This window comes from Rosa rugosa, chromosome 2, assembly GCF_958449725.1.
Source record: "Rosa rugosa chromosome 2, drRosRugo1.1, whole genome shotgun sequence".
In the NCBI taxonomy this organism is placed as follows: Eukaryota; Viridiplantae; Streptophyta; class Magnoliopsida; order Rosales; family Rosaceae; genus Rosa; species Rosa rugosa.
Window position 1 is genome coordinate 62866438 of NC_084821.1, and position 21212 is coordinate 62887649.

General features: G+C 37.4%; 3 protein-coding genes and 1 long non-coding RNA gene across 8 annotated transcripts; 1 reads left to right on the plus strand and 3 right to left on the minus strand.

Annotated features, from left to right (window-relative positions):
* Positions 1–659: 659 nt before the first annotated feature.
* On the minus strand, positions 660–3313 carry LOC133732891 (pentatricopeptide repeat-containing protein At4g21065). The gene has a single exon (XM_062160499.1). It carries the CDS (start codon positions 2620–2622, stop codon positions 781–783), a length of 1842 nt encoding a protein of 613 aa, XP_062016483.1. The 5' UTR covers positions 2623–3313; the 3' UTR covers positions 660–780.
* A 654-nt stretch (positions 3314–3967) lies between these two features.
* Positions 3968–9412, minus strand: LOC133729199 (uncharacterized). 4 transcript variants are annotated; one of them, XR_009856301.1, is made up of 11 exons: positions 9093–9412; positions 7728–7825; positions 7529–7654; positions 7351–7419; positions 6672–6816; positions 6440–6582; positions 5467–5562; positions 5020–5125; positions 4902–4938; positions 4640–4704; positions 3968–4395 (listed from the first exon to the last, which is right to left on the minus strand). It is a non-coding gene; the product is annotated as an uncharacterized LOC133729199 (long non-coding RNA). The 4 variants fall into 4 exon arrangements; XR_009856302.1 differs by having other exon boundaries at positions 4902–4944; positions 6440–6585; XR_009856300.1 differs by having other exon boundaries at positions 6440–6585; positions 9093–9410.
* A 2646-nt stretch (positions 9413–12058) lies between these two features.
* On the minus strand, positions 12059–15165 carry LOC133729200 (BAG family molecular chaperone regulator 3-like). The gene is made up of 4 exons (XM_062156688.1): positions 14771–15165; positions 14152–14408; positions 12569–12715; positions 12059–12387 (listed from the first exon to the last, which is right to left on the minus strand). Exons 1-4 carry the CDS (start codon positions 14982–14984, stop codon positions 12247–12249), a joined length of 759 nt encoding a protein of 252 aa, XP_062012672.1. The 5' UTR covers positions 14985–15165; the 3' UTR covers positions 12059–12246.
* A 1907-nt stretch (positions 15166–17072) lies between these two features.
* LOC133729201 (probable mediator of RNA polymerase II transcription subunit 19b) lies at positions 17073–20997 on the plus strand. Of its 2 annotated transcripts, none has more exons than XM_062156689.1 (7): positions 17073–17163; positions 17649–17679; positions 18578–18861; positions 18985–19191; positions 19734–19797; positions 20007–20065; positions 20698–20997. In XM_062156689.1, the coding sequence occupies exons 2-7, from the start codon at positions 17649–17651 to the stop codon at positions 20725–20727; spliced, it is 675 nt and encodes a 224-aa protein (XP_062012673.1). In that variant the 5' UTR covers positions 17073–17163; the 3' UTR covers positions 20728–20997. The 2 variants fall into 2 exon arrangements, 1 of the variants encoding a protein (XP_062012673.1); XR_009856304.1 differs by having other exon boundaries at positions 17074–17163; positions 19734–19798; positions 19960–20065.
* Positions 20998–21212: the final 215 nt, after the last annotated feature.

A 21212-nucleotide genomic window follows, 5' to 3' on the forward strand; every position in this document is an offset into this window, starting at 1 on the left:
CCTTGAAGAGTTATCCTTTTTCATGGACAAGGTAATTATCTTTTTCTTATTTTTTATACATAATTTTTATTCTTTTCAAAATTGTAAATAAAATAAAATAAAAAAAGAGGTCCTCTAAATGTTAATTGTTTTAGAGGCTGTTCTGCTTTTGGAGAGTTTATTGACCTAATTTGTACTCTGTTGAGTTGATTGAGTTTAATAAAATTCATTTTGATCCAAAAAAAAAAAAAAAAAATTATTTTGTTTCTCAGCTTTTCACTTTTATCGATCTCCATTCAACATGTTGCGAGCTGGTGATGTTATGACTTGTCCGTGCTTTTAAAGGTGTTAATTTTTTCATTTGACCACCCATTAAACTTTAAAGTGAATCAAAACCCGCAAGTCAACCAATGTAAATTCAACTCTTAGAGCATATTTCATGCTAAATATAAATAACCGTTTAAGAACCGCAATGGTATACAAAAGGATATACTCTTGTTCGGTTGCAACTATCCCAAGAGAACTGATTTGAAAGTTGGAACAGAACTGGCCAAAAAAATTAAGTTGGAAACTTGGAACATAAAATTGTTTATGGGAGAGGATCGCTTGGAGCAAGGGCATATATACCAGCAAGGACAGTAGATCTCGGCTTCTATTGTCTTCCAAGACTAATCAAACTCTAAGGAAAAAAATGGTAATCTTTGTGTGGTCATATTCAAATCTTCAATGGCAGAGATGAGGCTGCCATGCCACCACAACTTTTGTTATTCGAAGTTGACTATTACAAACAGATTACTCATGTCACCAGTAATCACTACAAGAACAAGAACCATCTCTAAAATGGTGAAATCGGCTACGATCCCTCACAACAATCTCCCGATCATAAACCTTTGAGATGAGCTTAAATGCAAGATGACAATCTGCACAAACTCTCAAATTCTTCCAAATCCTAATTGGTAACCCTGGTGCGGTAACTAGGAGCATGAATGCAATTGCAATTTTTTCACTGTGATAGGACAAAGCATTTTCTTTTTCTTCCTCCTCTATGTCTGCAAGAACATTCTCTGTATGAGGCACATAACCTTTCTGTTTCAGTAATTTTGTAATCTCTACCAGCTTTGCATATATCTCATCACTTTGTGGATGAGATCTATCACCCATAGTAAACTCGAAAACTCTGTTCCTCAACTCAACAATACTATAGCCCGGAGTTTTCTTCACACCTTCACTGAGCATTGTTCTCCTCACCTTTTGCACATCCGACCATCGACGCTCAGATGCATAGAGATTGGAGATTAGCACATAATCCCCACTATGTCGAGGTTCTAACTGCAGGATGTGGCCTCTTGCAATCTCCCCTAGAGCCGATTGCCCATGTATGGTGCATGCTCCTAATAAGGTCCTCCAAATAACAGCATTGGGCTGAACAGGCATGTCCTTAATGTATTCATACGCTTCTTTCACTAAGCCTGCTCTAGCTAACAAATCAACCATGCAACCATAATGTTCTATTCTGGGCACAATCCGATACTCCTCTTTCATCACTCTAAAGTACTCAAACCCTTCATCAACCATCCCGCAATGACTACAGGCATATAGAACCCCAACAAAAGTTATCTCAGTCGGCACCAATCCCTCTCTTTTAAACTCTTTAAAAAGCTCCAATGCTTCCTTACCAAACCCATTAACAGCCAACCCAACAACCAAAGCAGTCCACGAAACCACACTCCTCTCCTCCATTTCTTCAAACACCTTCTGCGCCTCCCTTATGCTTCCACACTTTGCATAAACATCCAGAAGCGCATTACTAGCATGCGCATTCCTTGTCAAACCCGCCTTCAACATATACACATGAACCCTCCCACCCAAAGCCAAAGCTCCAAGCTCGGCACAAGCACACAACAAGCTAACCATGGTGAACCCATCCGGCTCAACACCCTCCAAACTCATCTCCCTAAATATAGTCAGAGCCTCATTGGGCCTTCCATTCAAGGAAAACCCATTAATCACAGAGTTCCAAGCCACCAGGTCTCTCTCAGACATTGACTCAAACACCTCGTATGCACTCTCCACCTGCCCACAAACGGCGTACACGTGAAGCAAAGCGTTCTTAACAAAGACCAACGACTCGAGCCCATTTCTCAGAGCAATGGAATGTATCTTCTCACCCTCTCTCACAATCAACAACTTAGCCACAGCCTTCAAGAGAAAAGGGTATGTATGCGTATCGGGTTCGACAGAATTCACACGCATTTGGTGGTAGAGTTGAATTACAGGCATTGGGTTTTGGCTTTCGGCGTAGCCTCTAATCATGGTGTTCCATGTGAACACATTGGGCCATTGGATTTGGGAGAATACTTGGTGGGCATAGGACATTGGGGATGAGAGTGACACTGCGGTGAAGATGAGGTGTTTGCCCATATCTGGGTTGGAGAGAGGGACGCCATGTCGTAAAGAGAAGGCGTGGATTTGTTTGAGTTTGGAAATGGAGGAGGCGCAGCTTTGCAGGAGAGCAATGCATTTTTGGAGGATGAAGGGGAGTGGATTTTGTGGGCGGGTTGGGGAAGAGAAGCTTGAAACTGGGTTGTGATGAGTTAAGGTTGTTGAGATTGTGTGGGTGAGTGAGGGCTGCTTTGGGAGCATCACAACATGTTTGTGTGAGAAAGGGCTTTGCTATTGGTAGAGTTAGGGATGGGTGCTTGAGTGACCCAACTACAGTGAGGTTCAAATCAAGTGCTCTCTGTTTTTTTTTTTGAGAAACAAAATATAGTCCTTTATTCAAACACCAAGCAAACAGACTACAAAGCACGGATGTGACAAGCTGCAACTCCACCCTCATCCACAGGTCGAATGATTGATGAGTCGCGCACAACCTCAGAAACACCATAGGTGACAAGGAGGTCATATGAAATGACCTTCATGAACCAAACAAGTCCAAACCCCGACCACCATTTACGCCCATACAAGCGGGCTACAGAGAGCAGCAACCAAACTCTAGTGTAAAGATACAACCCTGCAACCAACCTGACGAAGAATCGCATCACCCTTTCCGACACCGTGTCCCAAAATAAGCAGACCACGTGTAAGGGTAATTCCTCGTCACGTTGAAAAACAGGCAGCATAGTCAACAGACCAAGCCATAGAGATGGAACTACAAAACGACCATGACACCATAACAATGGCATCGACTCAACCCGGACACACCCACACCCCCGCCCAACAGAGGGGGGACTTATTTTTAACCAAGCAACCACTAGAAAAAAACAGTAACAAACCAAATTGAAAACTACAAAAATGCAACGAGGCCCAAGAACATTAGCCCAGTCCAAGGCCCATTCCCCCCACCCCCCGCAAAAGCCACGCGCTGCAAGCAGCCACACCCGCCTCCGGCAAGTTCCATCGCCACCAAGGTTAGTTTTTATGAGTACTTAAGGTTAGTTTCAGTCCATTTTTCTTTTGTTAAAATTATAAAAAATTAAAATTAAAAAAAATTAATTCATGTATAAATAACAACTTGGTTTTTTCATTGATTTAGAATTTTTCAGTAGTGAACATTGATTCTTTACTGTTCTAAATAAGCCATATCTAATTCTAACATAGAATTACAAAATACAAATATAATCTTGATCCTACTTCGACAAAATTTTAGAGTAAAAGAAAAATTAACAAAATTCATCCACAAATGCAAATTGATATCATCCAAGCAAGTTGAAAAAGCCCCCTAGGTATCCCACACTAGATTCCTGTCAACCTGCACGTAGCATACCCCTCACTGAATTTTAGCAAATAAATAACTTTGAGTAGGAATTACAGTATCCCACCAAATTTATAACTTCCTCTTATATTTCCCTCACCCATAGTGTATCCCACCAAATTGTTATCTCCCTTCTAAATCTCTCTCCCCAAAACAATGCTGGAATTGTTATCTCCCTTCTAAATCTCTCTCCCCAAAACAATGCTGGAAGTGTATGTGGCAAGTTTTCAACTGTGCAAACAATAAAATCTCCATGCTCACCGATTAAAAATTTGTTATCATTACATGTTTAATTTTCTCTAATATTTTATTTGAGACTCAATGCGATCTACGTATACACATTAAATACTTTAAAATGACAAATCTCTTATAATTTATATTATTTATGTCATGTTTTGAGTATGATGGTCATTTTTAAATTATGCGTGTTCAAAATGACCATCATACTCAAACCATGACTTCATCATATATAAAGCATGAAACATTAGTGTGTGCTGCTATTTTGTTAACACTAGGAAAGTAGCCCGCGCGATGCTGCGGGGGAAAAAGCCATATTCCTGTGATAACACTGGAAATGGATAGGCCTTGGTTGCTGCTTTGGCTTTAGTCTTTATATATAAAGTGAGACTTCCATTGCCTGCAAAACTCATCTGTTCCATTGGCTGCAAAAAACAAAAATATGGAAACCCTTTCAACGACCAATCGAAATCAATAAAATGTCAATCTCAATCAAAATCAAAATCACTTGTAGTCAAAAATTTGATGATTGATTTTAATTTTCATAGTATTGTTGTGTTTCTAGAGCAGTTAGATTTCATATGTACCACTTAACCACCTGCACAACATGAACAATATCATTGTATCTCAATCTCAATGATTCGAAAGAAAAAAACTCATCTTCGTTACCTCTTTGTACTTCGACATTCCTTATCCAAAACCAAGGTATGAAACCCACTATTCCAGATTTCTAACTGTAAAAAAGCAGAAACCTATGTCAAGTAAGCCTCAATATACAAAGCCAAATGAACCCACTTCGACTAAAAACATATATAGCCAACAAAGGTTGAAAATCTACATGGGTTTTCTCTTTCTGGGTTAAATATAAAATATCAAAATGTAATGCTAAAAGCTGAGAATTGATTAACTATAGTGGAAAGGAAAATTGCACCTGTATCGTGGTCTGCAATTTATAACAATCAATCAAGCTGTAGCTGACAAAAATACGATGTCAACTGATGTCATTACACAAAACAATCAGTAAAGATCCGCATATCAACAAAACTTACCAGTGATCAAAAGTAAGCCAAAAGAAATCCACTTCAAAAAGATAACCCGCCGTCTTTCAACCTTCCAGCCAAGATGATGAACGTAGTCACATGGGTAATGCTTGGTCTGTATATAAACACAATGGATAAGTAAAATTTTTTTCTTGAATCACAACTAAACATTTATAAAATAAAAAAAAAGGAAAAAAGATCCAAACGAACTCAAGAAAATTGAAATCAATCTGTTCATTAGTAATTATAGTTATAACTAAATTTCCAAACGTTATAGTTGAATTTACCAATTATCTCATTCATTATTGCAGCTTATTGAACAGAAGACAACTTATAAATAAAAGTAGAGTAAAATTTTACGAATATAGTGTAGTGATATAAAGATTAAGGGTGAAGTAATATAAATCTAATACCACCAAATAGACTAAATGACATAAAACTGAATGTTCTAATTACCTGGTTCAAGCTCAACAGTGGATGATGAAATTCTAAAGCCTCTGCAAACTTCAATTCAATTTGAAACTCTGGCTGACAGATTGATAGATGACAAATCTGAACACTTGAAAAGAATTTATCAATTGAACCACAAATTGACAATAACTATCTATCTATAGCTTCAGTGAATGTGAGAAAAATGGAGAAGATATATATTGAAAAGCAATTAGTCTAGTTTAATCACCAAGATTAAAAGGAGACAGTAGATGTTGCAGATCAAATACAGATCTGATATAAAAAGCAAATAGTGATTCCAAAGAGGTATAATCCAAACAGCAGATAATCATTGGAAAGAGCTGTGAAAAGTACAGAACATCATTGTAAAGAGCTGTAAAAAGTAGATAAACAGTGTAATTAAAAAACTAAAGTGCTAAAAACTATCCATGTGAAATGGATCTGTGATAACACCGAGGCTACCCATGTTAACATCCATTGTGCCACTATTTGGACTATCCTCATAAGAGTCCGCAGTATTTCTTATTATTCCTAGCTGATGGGATCATCTTCTTTTTAGATATCATGTTATAGGTCAAATAACTCATTTGATTATTTCTATTAGTGACCAATTTGCAGTTGGCAAAAATCCAAGTTCTGATGTTTCATGACGATGGAATATGCAATAGACAAAATGCTACAACTGTAAGAAATATTGACATCTAGAAATCTGATTATGAAAACATACATAAACAGGTAGAGGAGGACACATCTATATTGATTTGTAAGCGTTGGTTATATCAAGAATTCATCAAACATAAATAAGATAATAACATGGTTTTCATCTTTCTCAGTACTACATCTTGTTCAAACACTAAAACAATGAAAAGAAAATTAAAATACCCTCCATCAACGATCTCATCAAAGCATAAAGTATATATCAAAAAATAAATAAGGAAAGTAAAAAAGAGCTAGAGGCAAGAGTTATGACCAACTCTACCTCAAGAGAAGGGGAACTCATCAAAGAATCCCTGAAGTACAGTGGCTAAATGAGTTCATTTTCATCATCACCTCCGGTCACAAAGAAGTGAAGGTCCTGAACAAACTTATATATAACAACGTTGCACACGAACATCATAACCTCTGCTGCATAAGATAAAATAGTAAATTATGATGACTGAAAATCTGGTAATTTAACATGACTTTTTGTAAATGATACCATTGTTGCACACCTTCTATCCATGCATTTGTCATTAGAGTCTTAGTGAACACAGATTGTTCAAGCTAGATTTGCAGCAATTGTTGGCCAATTATGAGAGTAACATGCTTCCCTTCAGAGTCTAGAAGAAGAATGTTCTTCACAGATGAGCTTGAATCCTAGATGGAAAAATATTAGATCAGAATAGTACGTGTAAAGATCACTCCAAATCCTATATGCAGTTAGCCTAATGGATCCATTCAATACAAATCAAGAATTCTATTTAAATGGCATCAAGCTTCTATTCATCAAGGCAGTCCAAATTCATACACAAAAGCAACATTTACATATTCTACCAAAAGTCTGTCAGGTCCAAGCCAAGGTGTAATTCATCCTAGCTTGCGATCCTTATCAGAGTTCACAATAGCACTGTATCCTTGGATCTTAATTCCGCTTGAACATTACTCACTATTTGTAAGGTTTCCAATTGATTCAAAATTAGTAAAACCCCCAGAATCAGCAAAATTTTTTGCTTCTAATCAAAGAACATACAAAGATATGTCGCCGTGAACTCAAATTAATCACACCTTAGTTCCCAATCAATTGCACCGAACAAATTGATAGAGGCAATTTGAACTCACATATATCCCCAGGAATGCTAGAAAACTCAAAAATAATGTAATTAGTCTAAGCACGGGTAGAAGAGAACTCACATCTTCATCAAACTCGCATCTTTTTGAGGTAACTTGAAGGTCTACTTCATAGTTATTATCCTCTTCCTCCTACCACAATATCCATTCATGAAGTGATGAAACGTAAATCACAAATAGTGTACAGTAGTGCGAATTACAGTAAACAAAACTTCAAAAAGAGGAGAGAAAAAAAGAATACCTCTTTTAAGAGCCTCTTGAAGTTGTTCACATTGGCAAGGGTCATTTAATTAAATTTAGTCGCCCTGTCCATAGAAAACAGTTCCAAGCATTCCTTTGCATCCTATATCTTGGACTTTCGTATAACCTATAAACACGTGAGATAATTCTTTTCATCAACATTTCTAAGATCTAGTCAAATTTTCTTTTTTGGTCCATACATATCAACATCAGTTTATTCTCAAACACCAGGAGATGTATGAATAGCTTGACATGCGATGATCAAGATTCCGAAGCAAAGCTGTTGTTGCCCCTGAAACTGAAGGCATAAAAATTACATTAGGAAAGAACAATATAAGTAAAAAGAGTAGCTTATTGGCTTGACTTTTTGGGTATGGGACTCCTTATATAGAAACTAATCCTAAAAGCTCATTGCAAAATGTATTATGTCAGTTTTGTGCCAAAGCCATCAAACCCAGTATATGTCCTTTTCAAAAGCTTTGATTGTTTCAAATTTAAATAACAGTTAAAGATGGTAAATAATCTCTTCTAAAGAAATGATCCAGTGTTAGCTTGCACAATGAAGCTACAATTTTCTCCACCAACAAAACTTCTGTTAAATCCCTCGCATGATTAAACAGAGTAACAGGCAGTAAATATCCATTTGAAACTAATATTCAGGACCAAAATATTTTCTTATAACATGTCAACCAAGTTCAGACCAAAAAAAAAATGTCAACCAAGTTGGTGCACATAAACTGAGCCATGTATCTAGTCAAACCAAATACAAAAAAAAAAAAAAAAAAAAGGGTATACTGCATATAAAAGAAAGCAAATCAAAATCAAATGGGAGAAACATTTATCAGAGAAGCAAGCAAGGGAGAACAAAGAGGTCCTCAATATGTTAGCAAAGGAAATCAGCAATTGGCATATTTTCATTATTTCTCAAGAACCTCAACTAAAGAGTAAATATGAGTTAATTTTGAATTGTCTATACAGAATCTTGAATACTAAGCTATGCAGTATTCGTAATCACATGTATTGTAAATAAGGGCTGCGGTTAGACCATCCTCCTCTTTCCTCCTTCTCCCGTCACCTCTTGGTACGCCTTAAACCCACCTTCGTTTTGACATGAATTCTTTATGAAAAGGGAAAAAATATGGGAAAAGGAGGAGATGATTTAAGCTGTTGGTAATGAATACCATAGAGAATGTTGGGTTAAGCTCAAAAGCCATTTAATCCAAAAACCAACATAATCAAATCTAATAGCTTCTCTGAAATAATCACTGCGCACAGAAAAAAAATACAGATTCAAAAATATAATCAACCACCTTTGAAGAACTCGTGCAACCACAGTAAAACAGATCGATCACACTATTTGAAATACTTTTAAACGAAATCAAAATTTACAAAACCAAATGGTACCACAATCTTGGATCTCTCCTATTCACAAAACAAACCCAGATTCACAATCAAAAACGCTAGAACAAATCAAAAATTCAAAAGCTCTGAAAACCAAAACCATCCTATTTGCTTTGAGCCCAACGTTTATATCTTACAGCCTGATCAATACAGTTAGTTAATACCTGTGTTTGACGGTGCGTCTCCATCTAAGAGCAAAACCGACAGCAGGACGACCAGTTTGCACCCTTTTTTTCCTTGAGGACAGAGATTTGGATAGAGTTAATTTTTTCTTTTTTGTTCTGGTAAGATACAATTGATGGATCTGAAAAAAATTTTGGGATGATTGAATTGACTGTATCGTTCAGCTTTGGGAGAGCGAAAGAGGGACTGCAGCTGGTGATGATAGTCTGGAAGAGTCGAGGAAATGACGTGGGTGTCGTCCTTATCACAAAATAAGGACGAAAACATGATTTCCACCATCCGGCTCGGCTGGAGCCGATAAAAAACGGCTTAGTAACAGTAACCGGAAACCCAGCTTTAATATATAGTATAATAATCTATAATGTTTTGAATTTTATTTATTTGCAGAATTGCAGACAAATGAAATATATTGGGAAATATCAGGACTAACAACAATTTTCCGGGATGTGAACCCATCTCTTGGAAAAGCAACTTTAAAAAATAGCCTCCTCTCATTGGACTACAGCCTTGAATCGTAAGATTATGCAATAGATTTCCTCAGGTTTCTAATAGACGATCTATATTCAGAAGCAACAACTATAAGATATAAATAATAAATAAAATCGTCTAATACATTTCATAATGCTAAAGTGTTGAGGGTATGCATGGTGATGGTATGAGACAAAGTAAAGGAAAGAGCTAAGCAGGTGACGTCTTGTTAGGGCGAAAAGGAAGATAATTAATTCCCTTAAATCTATACAAAAATAATGTAGAGAATCGCAATGTCTCCAGGTTATTTGGTTACTGATATGTAGTTGATTTAGTGTTAGAGAGAGCATGCTAGATACAAATTCTTATAGTCAAGCAAGCACAAGAGAGGAAAACCCTAGTGTTGATGGCGACTCTCAACGCTGTGTCTAGCATCGACCGCGGTTGACGAGGATTTTTGGATTGTTAGACAATTGCAACACAGGTTGGTCGATTGATCTCTCTTGATTGACAGTCGCCTGGTATCAAAACACCGGTTTCAGATATGTGTTACTTACACGGTCAAGGAGGTGTCGCATATCGGTGTCAGGGTTAGAGATAGCAGATCGACGTCGGGTTTCTCTACTCGGGTTGATTTTGCTGGTGGTGCTCTAGAGGCGTGCTTGATCAGCATCGGGCGAGGTCGAGAAGCGTGTGATTGCAGATCTCTTGCTTGCTTCGTTTGCTCAGGTTGATGGTGTAGACCCGGGTTGGTTTTGACACAGAATTGATGACATGATGCTGTGCCGGAAGGGCCGACAGTCGGAAAACTTGACGGCGTGCCAGAAGATGGCCTACTTCTGTTAGGGTTGCTTGTCTGTGTGTTTGGGCTTTTGGGCCTAGACTCATGTATGGGCTACCTGGACCTAATTCATAGGCTTTTAAGAAGGGTATCTTGCCACCCTCACTTATTATTTAGTTGATTGGGATAGTCTGGCCGAAGAATTGGACCTTCTTGGGCTTTTAGGCTGGTCGGTATATGGTGTTCAAATGCCTATCTACTCGGATCAAGGCTTCTATTGGAGTCAGTAACTAACCTAAATGGCGAGCGCACCTGAAGCAGCGTATGGATGAGGAGTAACTCCTATTTGTTTGTTAGGAAGTGACTTTCTGTTGGTACTACAATTGAGTGATTGGCTAATAGGAGGCTAGCTGATGATTTTTCCCTAGAAGACACAGAGTTTGTTATTTGTACTGTAAGTTCGCTGCTATAGCGAGCTCAAAATGACCTGTAATGAGTGTGCATTTACTTGATAGAGTTCGCGTTTTCATTTGTTTCTTATTCAAGCACATGGTAGATTCCAACCCTTGCTAATGACTATTGAATGTAATGAAATCAATATCCCTTTAAAAAAGAAGAAGAAAAGGCATGATAGTAATTAGGATCCTCTAACCCCAAAATCACCCGATACACATTTTTATTTTAAGGCAAAAAAAAAAGTACTTTGGAACTGATTTATGTTATAAATGTCCATTTGAAGTTTTGAATTACTATTTCTAAATTTGGTGTTTTGGTTGTTGGAGCTCAAATACTTTTCATTTGACATCTCATGGAAAATAGCATGCCAAGATTGGCAAATTATGCAAATGATCAGCATATACCAAAGAGATATAGTGTTTGTTTAAGCAAATAAAATCTCATATTTTGAACATAAGAGTAAAAAATACCCAATTTTCTCGCACATGTTACAATTAGATCTTAATTTCCTCTAATATCTTACTTTTAGAGTTTATACAACAAGTAATTGAATTTGAATCAACTCAAAATCTCTTACTTACAAATAATAGACTTATTCAGTAGACCGATGATTTTGGATGTGTTGTTCTTTTATGAGTTTATCAAATTGAAACTATGCACATTTAGAACAAAATCTGTACTAATTGAAAGAAATGACATTTTTTTTTTGGGGATATAAGAAAGAAATGACATTTGGGTGTATAAGAAAGTTGTTTACTCTCACATATTTAACCTGAAAATATAATGTGTGCTGCCATTTTCCTAACATATTCCCAATATGCAAATTATTGAAACAGAAATTGACACCAATAATAATGGTTGAAACAATGAAAACTCATGGACCAAAGATGGATTTGAACCTTTTTCTCTACTGAAGGGAAGGGTAGAACAGATGTTTCCTACATCTTATATAGGTGTTCTCTTTTATATGAACTTGTGTGCTTATCACAGTTTGGATCATAATCGCCGATTACGTGAAATCATGTCAGCGTATTAGTACAAGTCAAACATCAAGCAACAAAGTATAAGGATTGATGCTCACGACTTGACACGACCATCGGACCATACCTTAATTATTGGCAACATTTATCTTCTGGATCAAATTCAAACACTTCTTGGTCCACCAGCGCCACTTCATGAGGGGTACAAGTTCAACTTGAGGAAACTGTCCACAAAATTCTGGCATAATAGTATCAAAGGGTCTTGACAAAAATGCATTCTTTTAACTATATATGTAACTTATAATAAGTTAATAACCAACACTTATTGGCAAAGTTACTGGAGGAAAAGCTATAAGTACAGGTAGGTATCTCTCTTTGCTGCTCTCGAGCTAATTACATAGAATGAATAAGCAAAGAAGATCGAAAGATGCGGTGGTGATCGAACAAAGATTAATCAAAGAATTCCCATTTGGCTGTAGTCGGAGGAGGATCAAAGGTTTCCCACTTTGTTGTCACAACCACAGGCTTTACCTTTGCATTTGATATCTTCATCGCATCAAGAGTTTCAACACATTTCTGCACCCTCTTGCCCTGCAAAAGCAATTTTAAAAATTAGCCACTTCTCGTTGGAAAGGCTTGATTCATAAGATTTTTATTAGATTTTCTGGTATACAATTTGTATTAAAAAACAAGAAATATCGAGACCAGAAGCGGATCCAAATAGTCTAGTGATAAACTAATGGCATGCATCATAATTTTAAAAAATATATACCTGCAAACTCTTTTGAGCAGAAGCATCTCCTTCAGCAGAAATGTTGTCCAGCTTGATTGCTTGTCTCATAAGCATCTCAATTAGTGTGGTGATCTGAACTTCTGGTACCCTGACTCCATTTGAGATAGATTTTTCAATAGCAGAGACCTATTAAAAAAGAAACTAGATAAGGTTAAGAATCTATACCTTTCATAGTGTAAAGCCTTAAAGGTATGCACGCATGGTGATGGTGTGAGACAAAGAAAAGGAAAGAGCTATGTAGGTAAAAGGACAAAAGAGAACAGAATTAGATTCCCTAAAGTTTCCTAAACTGGTACATGAATGATGTATAGAATCACAGTGAGAATATTGGGGGTTTTTTGGAATATCTACCTAACAAGTTTTCTTTTTGACAGAAGGATCTGGTGTCTACTCAGATATAGACAAATTATGTAATCAAACATTCAAATGTGGTAGCACATCAAACTACATTTTAGGTGTATATACCCAATATGAAATTACACCATGTACTTAGTGGACAGTAAGCTTCACCTAAAACCGAAACCTTAAAATGGACACTTCAACTCTTCCATAATATTGTTGGGAGATCAAATTCAAGTGTTTATTAGACCCCAAAATCAAGTCTTTATTAATATGAGGAGTTTATCAACCAAACTCATTTAACAGTAATCCCTAACCCACATTGAATACGTTGAGTGTTCTCTATTCAACTTGTGTTTATGCATGGATTTCAACGGAGGGAAATAATATATCTGCGTAACTGATCGTTAGCCGTTAATGTACATGACTATTTTAAAAAATCTCATGTACACTCACCAAACAAACCTTCTAGACAAGTCATTATGCTTAGTTCTCAGTCACATATAGACAACTGAAAGCAGCAATAACTCCGAGACTTTAATTTTAACCCATGCACTCTAAATCATTTATTTTTTAAACTTCTCACATGATAGAAAGCGCATGAAGCTAAACTAACTATCGGATGATTCGGATAAAAAAAAAAATGAAAATTCCCTGAGAATCAGCTGCAAATTGATCCAAACTACCAACTATATCGAGTTAATAGCATGCATTCTTTAACAACCATGCAATCACTGATTTTAACTGATTCACTAACAGAAATTAAAATCACTCTCAGGCCATGTTTGGTAACCAGAAAAGGAAAGGAATCAATTTCCTTTCCTTTGGGAAAGTGTTTCCGGAGGGGGAGGGGAGGGAACCAATTTCCCTCACTTTTTCCTTTCATTTGGGAAAATGTTTCCTTTCCTTGGCTGTCCCAAACGCAGGAAAGGAAAATGTTTCATTTCCCAATGCCCACTTTCCGGTTACCAAACATGGCCTCAGTGTTGCCTCGGGTCATCAGAGTCCCATCTCATAATTAGGTCTCAGATAATGGAAGGGTCCACGGTGGTCCATCAACCACCAGATCACATTTCACTTTCACAATTCAATGCAAACGGACCCCCTACTAGTTTCATGCTCAACATTCTAACACGTTAATCCCAGCTGTCTCACCCACTTTCTTCACTCAATCTCAAAAAAAAAAACAAAAAATCTAATAGTGAGGTGTGGGTTTTGCTCACCTGCTCCGCGAGCTTATCGACCTCCAAGCACACGACCGAGATGGCGCGATGAGCGGTCTGGATCTTAGCTTTCCTCCGCATCTCATTGGCTCGTCTCTCGATGCTCGCTGGGTCCTCGATTAGCATGACTTTTGATCGGTCTTTGACTCCGCACATGTCCAAGTACTCCCCGTTTTCTCGCTCTTTTCCCCTGAATATTAGCCTCTGGTCTCCGGGCTGTAACCCCGTCTCCGCCGTAAGAACCTTCTTCAACTCCCCTGCAAAGTCAAAATTACCATTCTATCCTCAGGCATTGATCACAGTTTCGCCACCGACATTGTATTCAAATGGACACCACCGTCATTCACACGCGCGTTTCCCTCCAAAAAAATGTTCATCACTCGTTTGGTTGACGTGAAAAGTGTGATAATTACTAAGTTACCTCTATTCTCTAGGAATCAATCAAGTACACAAAAAAGTTAGATTCATCTTCGTTTAATTAGTGTCACTAATGAATTCTAACATTAAACGGTTTTACATATGAATTCTAACATTAACATTAAACGGTTTCATCTTCGTTTAATTAGTTCACGCACCAAAGTGAATCTAAGAATTGTTTAAAGAAAACATTATAACGTACCAAAGGTAGATTGAGAGCTGGCGGAGATCTCGTACCGGAGACCACCGAAAGCAATCCGAAGCCGTAAGTTCGGAACCGGGGCAACGTCAGATGACTTGTCGACTCTTTTCTGGACCAACATTCCTCCCGGTCTCATTTCCCACTCAACTTCCTCGTCCTTGGTCGTAGAAGACGGCATGTCTCTGCCGTACGGAGTCGACCTTCTCTTCATCATTTTCAAATCCCGACCAAACCTTCCCGGAAAAGGTTCCTCAAACACTCGAATCTTTTGTGTTGGGGTTTATGGTTTTTCTCGGCGAAAATATCTCACGACGGCGCGAATGAATGCGCTGTTTTCTGCCGACACAACCAGGGTGTCAAATGTGGTTAGGGTTTTTATAGTGCCGCGGGCGGGGCTGTTCCTTCGGTTCGAAAGCTTTAAGGAAATTTACTGGGACATTATTCGACCAATCCGAGACATGACACGCGTTCCTGTCTGTCATTTTAGTGTGGAGTGACAGCTAAGCGCAGAAGAGAGAGAAAGCTCTACCGACAATTCCAAGCAACCACACCCCTACTTCCATTTTTGTAACTACTGACACGTGGAGGATTCTGACTGGTCTGTGACTGTGCTGGGTGGTCTTCGTTTTCACCGGAGAGATAGGTTTGCACGTGACGTTAGGTGGGGCCGGCAAAAATGACTCTCAGCTGGACTAGTAGAAACTTGTGGACCAGAGAAGGGTTTGGTGTGAGTGTGTGATGGAGGACCGTCGGATGGCGTATGAAGTCATTTGATCGGAGGGTGGAGAGTGATGTACGGCTTCAAGGATTGTTGCCTAGATTAGTAACAGATTGATATTAACGCTTTAACAACCCTCTGGTTGGTGTGTATAATCAAGATTGATTAAGCATTTGACCAATGCAGCTTAACGTATTCCGGTGAGTTAAGGTGTTGGTCCAATTTTCATAATTGATGTAAATCAACTTAGAAATAAAGGAATGAGGCGGATACATCGTTTATACTTGAGAAATGAGTTGACGTAACAAATAGTTTGATTTCATAACATAAAAAACTTCAATAACCCTTTATTGGTGAAGTGAGATTGCTATATAAGATTATAAGCAATAACATGTCAAGGTAGGGATGAACAAAGCATCAACCATACATTCTCAGTGCCCTTCTATAGGTTAACTAGGTGGGGAAAGGGCCACAATTGAGACTGGCATTGCCCATCGTCTATTGAAGGTCGCTCAATTATCTGCTGATGACCAATTTTGATTGCTAAATGAGGTCAAATGGTTGTATAACAACAGGTACTCCTACTTAATTAAGAATCCAATTCATCAAACACCCACAAAAAACATAGACCACACTATAATGACAAATGAAAAGTGTACCTTTTCTTTTTCAAACGAAAATTGAAAAGTACTTTTAATTATATAAAAAAATGGCATGGGTAGGTTGATGATTAAGAAATGACGGACATGGGGTAGTTCATAGTTGCAAGATGATGAAAACGACAATGGTACCAACTATTTGAGTTACCAAAAGTGACATATCGTACAAATTGCCATCAACGAGTTGTCTCAACTTTCGGATTAGTTGAACTACTATTAAGACCCTCTTCTTTTTGCTACTTTCAATTGGAAAAGTTGAACTTGCCCTGTTCATGATCGTCAATGATTTCTCTAGTTTTAGGACATAGTAGATCGAGACCAAATGGTAAATATTCCCCTTTTCATTCGTTAAGACACATTTGATGTTTAAAGTGGGGAAGATAAAATCTGAAATGAACCGGCCAGTTTGATATGGCTTTGGCTTAAAAAATGCTACTTACCTAGAACACATTGATTGCTTTTGATTCGGTTCTTGGTTTGCTGCTTAAAACAACGGGTTTTTTTTTATCTAAAGAGGATCAAATGATTTCACTCCTACCCCAATGGTGACTCGAACCCATGACCTGGATACTAGGTAGTGGACGCTCTAACCACTGAGTTAACACCACGGGTTAAATTCAACTAGAACCTAACTAACTACACTCTCTGAAACCATACTCTCAACTCTTCATCTCGTTTTCTTTTGGGTGTGGAACCGAACCCAACCGGTTTCATGCTTCAGCCCACTAGTAAAGCTAAAGCTATTGTTATTGGGCTTCATGCTTCAGCCCACCAGTCCACATAGAAAGTGTGATGTCACGTTTATCATATTTTGGCGGGAACAAATCCCGTAAATCCAATTGGACGCAGGAACAGGTACTACCGCTTGTAGGAGATCAAAACTCAAAAGGGAGTTTCTCCCTCAACTCAAAACCTATAAATGTTAAAACTTCAACTCAAAACCTAAATTATCGATTATCAGCGATCAGCCCCCAACCGCCGATCTCCAACATCCAATACGGCGTGTCGTTTTTCAGGTCTCGCTCTCTTATCTCTGAAGCAATTTTTGATAGACGTAATATCATTGAACCTGAAGCAGATTAGATGAACGAAGAAACTTGGGTTTTGCTTTGAATCTTTTTTTTTCATTAGAGATTTCTTTGTTGTTTGTAAGTTTGGCTTTGTTTTTCTAATGGGTCTTTGATAATATATAATGGGTAATCGGCATTGGTTCTCAATAGTAAGATTTTCTAGTAAAGTTTGCAACTTTAATTTGATTTCTTTTCAAAATTTGTTTCTGGGGGTTTTAAGAGAGTTCCAATTTTTTATGCTAGAGTTCCTCTTAAAGTAGGTTTCTTTCTGCTAGTTGTTCTCATGCTGTTACTGAGACATTGATTTATTTGGTTTCAAATACCTTATGGTTAAAATGCTTGATAGCCACTACATTGCTTATGTTTCATTAACTTTTTTCTTGGAAGTTAAATGATGGAAGAAGTTGATTGGAACTTTTGTTGTTGAACAGATGGATCTTGACGCGAAAAGGTTTGGAAGAGGTAAGAATGCTTGGATGATGAGAGGTCTTTTTATGTTGATTATTTGTTTTATGTATGAGCTTTGACTGCTGTTAAGTTTATGTATTTTCCACATAAGATTTTTGTTATGCAGTCTTTCATATGGCGCTCTTATTATTATCTTAGGCATATATCCAAAATATTGTTGAACTGTTTTTAGTTTTGTCTCTTTGTTCTCATGTCTGTGAACTTATCACTTCCTATTTATTCATTGCCTCTGAAAGGGTCCTATAAGTTATGGTTGTGCCTATAGTTTTTTAAGAATTTGTTCAAGAAGAAAAGTAAGGACAAAAAGATGGTACAATGCGTCACATATAAAGAATTATAGTCTCTTCTTGTGTATGCCACTAAAAGGCCTTTGAGAACCACATAAAATCTATGTCTTTTCATCTAATATACTTATTTTCAAAGATCTTTCTGTATATGTTGTTTGAAATCATCACTTTGTGGTAGAGCCATTTGGGTTTGTTTCTGGATTCACTGTTCAGAGCTTCACGTATGGAGAATTTCACGTGAAGTTTAAACTCAGTGATATAGCAATTTGAGCTTTACTGGACCCTTTTGATCGTGAAATGGTCATTTGGAAGAGTTCTCAGCAGTTTGCCACTCAAACATATTGTTCTTTGAAATTTGCTGTATCTGGTCACATGAGTCTCACCACCCACACTCAGCAAGCACACAGCAATTTGGACAGAGTTTAGATTCATGTGCATTATGGTTTATCTATGGTTGTAGTAATACTGGCTTCATTACCCTTAACTTCTTTTTAATTTGTGTGTACTGTTAATCTATTCTATGTGTTGCCCTACGCAAAGTAAATCACCGTAACTCCTGCTGCATTTTTATCAAGGAGCTGTCTTGAACCTTGAATGATTATCAGGGCCTCGGGAACTTGGTGGTGCTGCCAATCTCATAAATCAGTATAAGCTTTGGCCTTATCATGAATTCTTTTGCAAAAGGTCGCTTCCTTTATCAGAGACTCATTATCTTCATAATGTGGTGGGAGACACAGAGATCAGGAAAGGGGAGGGGATGAAATTGGATCAGCTATTTGAGAACACCCCTTATATGAGAGAAAGGAATGCAAACATACATCCTTTCGATTTGGGTATGCTTAGTGAAGCTTTCCGAATAAAGGAGACAACTCCTGTTCATTTACCTTCCGTAAGACATCTCATACCTATGTGTTTGTTTGTTCTGTTGGTCCTTTCTTTTTGGGTGGGTAGAGATGGCTGCTCGGTGTTTTGAATTTTGTGATATAGAGGCATTTCTGCATGGTGATAACAGGCCGAGAAAGGGATCCGTACCTCAGTGGTGAAGTCAAAGGGTGAGTTAGAAGACAAGGAAAGGAAGCATAAAAAGAACAAAGACAAGGATAAGGATCGTAAGAAGCACAAAAAACATCGCAAGGACAACCGCGGTGATGCTGATTACAGCAATAAGAATGTTACTAATGGCTTGAAAACTGTGCAGTTGAAGGAACAGCCAGATATGGTAGGCACATAACTCGTTTTTATTTCCCATCTATGGATCGCATGGCTTGACTAATGACTACTACCCTTCTCTATTGTTGACATGATTTTGGAGCCAAACAATAGATGACACCTTCTTAGATGGTTGGTCATTTATACATATGCATTGACTGGGATGTAGCATGTAGGATGTTTTGGTCAGTGACATGGTAATCATTAGCATGGTTCTGTGCCACTTGTGTTCATCTTTAAGTTTTTTAAGAAAAAGATATTGGAAATTGTAAGTGGTACAATGGTTTGACTGTTCTGTTCAGTTTGTTGTGATGGCAATGTTTGTATGAAATATTTTGGATCACAATGATTTGGGACTTCATGAAAGTGCATTATACCACAATTCAACATAATGTACTCTCCAAGTTATTCCATTAGATTAACTTCAACAAAAACTGCTGCCTTAACATGATTGTGTTTAACATGAAATGTTTCGAGAAAAGAAAGTAATTTAATTTTACATCTCCTTGGATCTACGTTCCTGATGCCTTTTATTTATTTACTTTTTTACAGTTCATTCAGAAGAGGAGGCTCAATGGTTATGAAGATCTTTCTGTCCGTGAAAATAAAAGAGTGAGGTAATGGAGGCAACACAGAGCTTTTGAGAAGGATTTTTTTGCTGTTAATCACATTGTTATTTGCTTATATACTTCTCTTTTGTGAAAATTCATGTTGTTGTTATACTTTTCCTTTCATTTTCTTAATTGTGAATATTTCTTGTCAATTTTATCATCATCAGAATCCAAAGATAACTGAGAATGGCAAGCTAAAGGTGACTCCTTGACGGGTTGAAAACACATTGCTTAGATTTGTCTGGATTTTACGACATGCTCAAAATTTTTCAGGTAAATATTCTATTAATTTGATCAATTCAAGAGAACTAGGAAAACTATACAAGTATTGTAGACCATGTAAATCTTGAATCCTCTTTGTCATGAACACAATAGCTCGGTTCTTATGTCAAATTGATAGGAATATAACACAAAATAGTATGGCTTTATAGTATACGAAGAAACCCACTGCTGGGTTGGGTCATTAGTTGGTACCATCAAGTTTAGTACAGTTTGTATTTGTGTTTCTTTTACAAATCATACTAAGTAGGAGAACAAGTATTGTTATGAAAAGTTTGAGTTGATAGAAATAGGCCCCCGTCAACTATATTCCCTTTTAATAACTGAATAAAATTTGGGATTGTTTGTGTAGAACTGAAGAAAGTATCTGTGTGTTACTGGGAGGTCTAGGAATTGTGAAAGGCCTCATAAACGATCAAGTTGTGATACCAAGTTTGTGATCACTACAGAGAATTAGCAGCTTGCTCTTTCTATTTATTGTTGTTTAACGATGACCTAATATGTTAGTTTCGCAAGTAATAAGTTTCATAAGAAGAGTCATTAGTGGTAAGTTTGTTATAAAGTTGTTCTCATTGAACTTGCTCTTAAATTCAACAGTTTTCATTTTGTTCTTGTGTTTTATGCAGTCAACAACTACTCTGGATGTTGACGTCTAGGATGAGTCCACCGTATATTAGTTGGAGCATTGAAGGAGGCATTGGTCAGAGCTGTTTTCTCCCCATCTTGCTTTGTTTATTTGAATTTTGAAATCTGGATTTGGATGGCAATGTGGACATGGAATCAATTCCAGATTTATGGAAATATTGATAGCCATGTTGATCACAAACTACAAAACCAGCTGCAGATGAGATATCTTGTCTGACTATTGAAATTGAGTTTGATATGAGGAGAATCCAGCGGTTTCTGCTTGATAATTTTACCATGTCTCCCTTTTTTTTTTTTGTGGGGGGGGGGGGGGGGGAGGTTGGTGTGTGTGGTGGTGGTGTTGCATTGAGCAGAATGAGGGGTGGCATTCCAATATTGATCGCCAAAGGTTTTTTTATTCTTTCATGCCAAAGCTGCCAACAAAGAACTAAGCTAGAATTTTACCAGTGTATTGTTCAAAGAAAAAAGAAAAAAGAAGAATTTTACCATAGTGAAC

Bases quoted from the DNA above. Each gene is read 5' to 3' on its own strand.
- LOC133732891 (XM_062160499.1), bottom strand. From the start codon at position 2,622: ATGCTCCCAAAGCAGCCCTCACTCACCCACACAATCTCAACAACCTTA.
- LOC133729200 (XM_062156688.1), bottom strand. From the start codon at position 14,984: ATGATGAAGAGAAGGTCGACTCCGTACGGCAGAGACATGCCGTCTTCT. The intron at 14,409-14,770 runs GTACGTTATAAT...TTGACTTTGCAG, and splicing joins CAGCTCTCAATCTACCTTTG to GGGAGTTGAAGAAGGTTCTT. The intron at 12,388-12,568 runs GTATATATTTTT...TTGCTTTTGCAG, and splicing joins CTGCTCAAAAGAGTTTGCAG to GGCAAGAGGGTGCAGAAATG.
- LOC133729201 (XM_062156689.1), top strand. From the start codon at position 17,649: ATGGATCTTGACGCGAAAAGGTTTGGAAGAG. The intron at 18,862-18,984 runs GTAAGACATCTC...TGGTGATAACAG, and splicing joins CTCCTGTTCATTTACCTTCC to GCCGAGAAAGGGATCCGTAC. The intron at 19,798-20,006 runs GGTAATGGAGGC...GACTCCTTGACG, and splicing joins CCGTGAAAATAAAAGAGTGA to GGTTGAAAACACATTGCTTA.